Below are 6,120 nucleotides of genomic sequence, written 5' to 3'. Positions count from 1 at the left end.
GCTTTGGGGTTTTTATGGGCTATGGTTGTCTTGTGTTTGAGCCACCCCCAATTTGGGCTGGAGGCACTAAATCTGTTGTTTTATGTGTACTTCCATATGATGAAATATTTTCTGAGGTTAATGTTGCTGCATTGAGGTTGCTTTGATGGATATGTTGGTGTTACCTTGTGGATATGATTTTGTGGTGCTTGATTTGTGTCTGTCTCTGCAATATGGTGAAGTATGCAATGTTTAGCCACCCCCAATTTGGGTTAGGAGGCATTAAATCTGTTGTTTGATGTGTAATGCCATATGCTGAAATATTTTCAGAGGGTAATGTTGCTGCATTGAGGTTGCTTTGATGGATGTGTTGGTGTTGTCTTGTGGATTGATAAATATTTAGCCACCCCTTTAGAGGTTTGGAGGCTGTTCCTGCCCCATGATGAAGCTTTTCTGAGGGCTTGGTTGGGGTTATTTTGATGGTAATGTTGGTGATGCTTGTGATTTGATTTGGTGGTGCTTGGTTCTGTTGGTGTTGCCTTGTGGATTGATTTGGTGGTGCTTGAATTGTGTATCTATGCAATATGGTGAATTATGCAATGTTCAATTTGGTGCTGCTTGTGATTTGATTTGGTGGTGCTTGGTTCTGTTGGTGTTGCCTTGTGGATTGATTTGGTGGTGCTTGATTTGTGTATCTATGCAATATGGTGAATTATGCAATGTTCAGCCACCCCTTTAGAGGTTTGGAGGCTATTCCTGCTCTATGATGAAGCTTTTCTGAGGGCTTGGTATTAAACATCAGTGAATATGTGCATTACATGTTCTTTGCACTATTTCTACATACAAAACACAAAAAAATCAGCACCTACTACCCAAAAATATAAGGCCTGATTTCCAAAACACATCATTGCATCCCCCTATCTATTTAGAACCCAAAAGCAGTAGACAAAGGCCCAATGTCATATGCACCACCTGCATTGTTCTCTGGTAGCTGTAAGTACTCCAACACATCTCTCACAAGCTTCTCATCCACATCCAATGCATTAGGCAGCCCCTCTGTTCTTTCCAACCTGTCTTTGTTAATGTGAGGGACTTTGTAGTTGTTCCCACCCCTGAATATCAGAATTTGAGTAAGGCAAGCCTGCAATGAGAGGAAAACCTTGTTTAGGGTCTGTGGTGATAGCTCTTCATAAGAGCTATACACATTTCCCAACAATTCATCAACAGTAGAGCATGGTTTCTCATGCTGCAGTGTTTGAATAGCCCGGAAAAAGCCAAGGTCTAGTATGTTGGTGTCAGGCGAATTGGCTAGTTGACAAATCAGTTGGATTTTAAATCCATCTGAATTTGCTACAGCCTCAAATTCAGGATCCACACTATTTATGTGGGGTGTGGCATTGTCTTGCTGGATGAAAATTTCTTTGCTTGCCCAATCTGGCCACTTGGCCTTAATAGCTGGTACAATCTGTAAACCAAAAGTAAATATTCCTAGATGATGATCTTTATATAAACAGGTAAGATCTGATAGGTTGGGAAAAGTAGCATACCTTGTGGACTAGGCAGTCTCTCATCACATCCTTATTGACTGCTGGAATTGGTTTAGTCTCAAGTGTGCCTCTAGGCCTATTCTTTGATTTTCTTTTTGCTGGCACCACTTCAGTGAAAGGAAAAATACCCAACTTTCCATCAAATTTGGTCTGGCCATCCGGGCCAAATACTGGTCTACATACTGCACACATGAACATCACTTTGGTGATAAACCTCTTTGACTTGCATGCCCTATATGGCTCATCTTCATCCGGCAAGAGGTAGTACCTGTCTGTTGTCTTGGTCATAAAGAACCATTTTTCATCTATGTGGACTATATTGTGCATGCTTTGAAACTGAACTCTACCAGCAGATATGGTAGGTAGAAGTTGACTAAGACACTATTTCAACCTAGCTAACTTGTTCACTTCAGTCAATGCAGGTTTTATAGCATTTGTATGTGGCTTGAGTTTACCCTCCTTAATCCACTGACTAACTGTACTCTTACTTACTGACAATTTATTTGCCATTTTTCTAATGGAAGACCTTTCAAGCACAGATAAATTCCTAACCTTTTCTTCATCTAGGTCCAACTTGTCTGAATGTTGATATCCTTTAACTTTTACTTCCATGTGTGCAGGTTCCCCCCTTTGCATCTGCTCTTTTGCTGCCTTCCACATCCTGTAAACAGTCTTTCTACTGATGCCAAACTCCTCTGCCGCCTCCGTCACTGCCCCTTTTATGAGCACTCCATCAGTGCTATGCTTAAGGAGGAATTGCACCACCAAGTTCTTCCTACTGCTGCTTAAGTGTAGACTCTGTCTTGACCCCTCCTCCATCCCAATGATGAAGCTTTTCTGAGGGAAATGGTAATGTAAAATGTTTGGATTTTTTGTTTTTTTGGGAGGTTGGTGGAGGTTGTGTTAAATGCAGCCTTGTTAATGTATTTATAGGGGTGCTGCAAATTCTGAAATTTAGGGCAAATTTTAGTTCAAATTTCCCTCTAAAATGTTTAAGAGGGAATCTGAAATTTTTTGTAATCCCTCCTTGTAATCTGAACAGTTTTCGCTACATATGTGAAATGGAAGCCAGCTTTTTGTGTTAATTTGTGTTTTTCCATCTTATTTTCAGTTTTTCAGAAATTTAAATTAGGAATAATAAATTTAAAACTAAAAATATTAAATTTGAAAATTAAAAAAAAAATAATCAAATCTGTCCTAGAAATTAAAATGAATAAGCTTTGTAATCAACAAATACTTTAAGTGGGTCCCAAATTCCACTATCACACTGCATTTATTACACACTCAAACCTTTTCTTAAAACCCGTGCCGTTGGTGAATGGGACTCTTATTGCCGGACGGAGGGAGTAATACTAATGTAATAATAATGTAAATGCACTAGTACTTATTACTGCACAACTTTGTGGATGCCTTGTACTTAAAAAATTGTTCAAGATTTTGTATGTACATTCTTGAATAATGTCCAACTTTTGACTCTTTGGTTTCAAACGATCTCAATTAATATTCTACTCACTAATATAAGATCAAAAGAACAAATAAGTCGTCAAATAATGTCTATGAAACACTCAAACTTAAAACTAGTACTACTACAACAATAAATATGATAAGTTAGTAGGTTAAATTGGATATAGCACTACAAATACTAATACTGAAAAAAGTGTATAAATATATATTCGGCATCTGCTTCTCCAACCGCGTCCTGATTATAAGCCTCCCTTGAGCGAGTTAAAAGGTCAGGTTGTTGTCCACCTCATCATCACTCCACATCGCTTCACATCCCGCCACGTGTCGCAAGCCCACAACCTCGACTATAAATACCGACTACTCTAAAGTCACCGTTCTTTCCCCCTTCCGAAGTTATTACTGCTGCGCTAAATGGCTCATCACTCCCACTTTTTTTTTCATAATAAAGATTTCGGCTGATCTTCCATTCTTAGGTCAATTATTTTTATTTTCCAATAAATTATACTGCTTCGCACTTTCAATTCCGATAATTAATTGTATACATGATCCAATAATTGCGATGAAGAATTCGACAATTTTGTGATAAGAAAATTGATTGATTGAGAGAGTGAGTTAGATGGCTGAGTGTGAGGTTTGCAGGGCGGTGAGGGCGATGGTGTACTGCAAGTCGGACGGCGCCGCCCTGTGCCTCAAGTGCGACAGCTACGTCCACTCCGCCAACGCCGTCTCGCTCCGCCACCTCCGCTCTCTAATCTGCGACCGCTGTTCCTCAGAGCCCGCGGTTGTTCGCTGCCTCGACGAGAAGCTCTCCCTCTGCGAGGCATGCGACAGCGGCGGGTGTTCTCATTCCCGCCGCGCCAAGCACAACTTTTACAATGGCTGTCCTTCCGTCACCGAGCTTTACAAAATGTGGCCGCTCACTCTCCAGGAATTTGGTGATAACGAGAATGAGATTAATCTGCCGTTTGGCACATGGCCTATTCCGTCTCCACCCCCGCCCCCACCGCCTAAATTTCTGCCGTCCACGTATGGCAGGGAGTGTGATATCATGTTTTTCGACAAGGTACATCCGATTTCATATAAAATCATTGAAATACTAATCAAATGGAACACCTAATTAAGAGTTGGTCTGCTTTGCAATAGAATTGTATGCAAGAGAATGAGGATATGTGTAGTGTTGACATTGATGGGATGCCTTTGAGCTTTGGTAGTGGCTATGATATGTTTCAAAATGCTCAATCAAGATTTCCATGTGATGATGGAGGATTAACTGCATTGCTATTAGAGAACAACAATTCTATGGCAGAATCCAACATCACTCATGAGGTATAAACAATTAATTCCTCATTTTCTTACGTCTATTTCAATCATAAGTGTAATAAATAATGTACTATGAATTAGGCGTCAATGCCAGCACAGCACGACTGCATTGGGCTGCAGACGCAGCCGCCTCCGGTGGGTGGGGCAACGAGCTTGTTGCAGGGCATGAGCTCGGGCGTGCTCATGAGTCCTCCTGAGATTGGCCTTGGGTTTGGTGCGAACGGGCAAGCATCTTCGAGCTTGCCTCTGATTAAGGGGGAGAGTAGCGTGTCTGAGTATCAAGATTGTGGGTTGTCACCGTTGTTTCTGACGGGAGACTCGCGGTGGGACTCAAATTTTGAAGCTATGAGCAGCCCGCACGCAAGGGATAAGGCAAAGATGAGGTACAACGCGAAGAAGAAGACACGCACGTATGTCATCTTCTTGAATTTATTTCGATTTTGCAATAGATGGATGATGCATTAATGGTATAACAATTTCGGCTTAGATGCAGAGTTAGGTGTGGTATACTTAGAATATCTCAATTTTCTTTGCAGAGGTTAATGATGCAATAATGATAGTACTTATCTTGGCTTATGATTATTTCAATACTATTTGGTTAGATGATTCATTTTGTGCTGGTTTTGGCTTATAATGTGGTGTTTTGTTCAATTTGTGGAGAACATGAATGATGCCTTACTTAGTTCTACTATTTGTTTTGGCTTATGAATTGTGATTTTTCAATTTTGGGGTGTTTGATGAATGCAGGTTCGGCAAACAAATAAGGTACGCGTCGCGGAAGGCTAGAGCAGATACAAGAAAACGCGTAAAAGGCAGATTTGTGAAGTCGGGGGAGACTTATGACTATGATCCCGAAGGAGCACTGCATTATCAAGCCTAGCTAAGGGTATTCTGAGTTTTTTCTGTAGAAAATAACACTGACTTGTAAAATATGGCAACGATCAGAACGCAGATCAGGCTATTGGGCCGCACTGCCTGGACCTCGCGGGAATTCCTCATGACACCAGGTTAGTTATACGACTATATACAAAGATCATGTGTAGTAGCAGACTAGCAGTAGAGATGTTGATGATGATTTTGATGATATGTACTAGTTTTGGAAGATGGAGTTGGTGTTGAGGCTATGGTGCGCATGAGAGATAGACAGAAACGAAGAAGAGCAAAGGTATCTTCTGTAGCGAGAATGTCAGTATAATATAGTGAGACCACAATCTGATATTTCAATAATGAGACTACACACAAGAAGGGAAGGGAAATATAATTTTTTTGAACATTTTTTCTGTATGGAAACCTGAAGAAAATTTTGTCCCTTTTTCTTTTGGGAAAATGTAAGCAGCATCTATTTGACATTCCATGTAAGAAAAGATGAAACCGGATTGAGATTTTTATTGAGACTGAGATTTTGTTAATTTCATATTTTAATTAGTGATATTGATTTTTAATTAACATATTTGTCATGCATAAAACAGTTTAGTTCATACTATATCAGAAGGACCACATCGAACCGGTACCAGACTTGAGAAATCTATTGTTTCACATTTTAGCTGGTAAAATAAAATATGATGCGAGTCATATGGTATGTTGATGTTACTGAAATGAAATACTACGAGATTAGAGTAAGAAAATCTGTATGGAGAAGTTTTGTCAAAATAGTATTAGTATTTTTTAATAAATTTTGGGAAAGGAAAAGATTTTATTTATTTTTGCTAATTAGAGAAAGTGAAAATGAAAAAAGGTTTTTGAAGATAATAGGAGGAGTGTTATATGGATTTTTTAAAATAAAATTAGAGAAGTAAAAAGATTTTATACA

General features: G+C 39.5%; 1 protein-coding gene and 1 pseudogene across 1 annotated transcript; one reads left to right on the top strand and one right to left on the bottom strand.

Annotated features, from left to right (window-relative positions):
* Positions 1-904: 904 nt before the first annotated feature.
* On the bottom strand, positions 905-2,385 carry LOC125195257 (uncharacterized; annotated as a pseudogene).
* A 978-nt stretch (positions 2,386-3,363) lies between these two features.
* LOC125197051 (putative zinc finger protein CONSTANS-LIKE 11) lies at positions 3,364-5,719 on the top strand. Its single transcript, XM_048095747.2, has 5 exons — positions 3,364-4,053; positions 4,134-4,316; positions 4,392-4,720; positions 5,058-5,317; positions 5,405-5,719. The coding sequence occupies exons 1-4, from the start codon at positions 3,607-3,609 to the stop codon at positions 5,188-5,190; spliced, it is 1,092 nt and encodes a 363-aa protein (XP_047951704.1). The 5' UTR covers positions 3,364-3,606; the 3' UTR covers positions 5,191-5,317; positions 5,405-5,719.
* The last annotated feature ends 401 nt before the right edge of the window (positions 5,720-6,120 follow it).

The sequence above is a fragment of the Salvia hispanica genome, chromosome 4 (genome assembly GCF_029641045.1).
Source record: "Salvia hispanica isolate PSC_SH4W2 chromosome 4, Shi_PSC_v1, whole genome shotgun sequence".
Taxonomy (NCBI): Eukaryota; Viridiplantae; Streptophyta; class Magnoliopsida; order Lamiales; family Lamiaceae; genus Salvia; species Salvia hispanica.
The sequence above is the reverse complement of the archived record's forward strand: the minus strand, read 5'-3'. Positions and strand labels throughout refer to the sequence as shown.

What these genes read in the sequence shown, in the direction of transcription:
- LOC125197051 (XM_048095747.2), top strand. Translation starts at nt 3,607, where the DNA reads ATGGCTGAGTGTGAGGTTTGCAGGGCGGTGAGGGCGATGGTGTACTGC. An exon ending in ATATCATGTTTTTCGACAAG is followed by an intron (nt 4,054 to 4,133) that starts GTACATCCGATT and finishes GCTTTGCAATAG; the next exon opens with AATTGTATGCAAGAGAATGA. An exon ending in GCGAAGAAGAAGACACGCAC is followed by an intron (nt 4,721 to 5,057) that starts GTATGTCATCTT and finishes TGATGAATGCAG; the next exon opens with GTTCGGCAAACAAATAAGGT.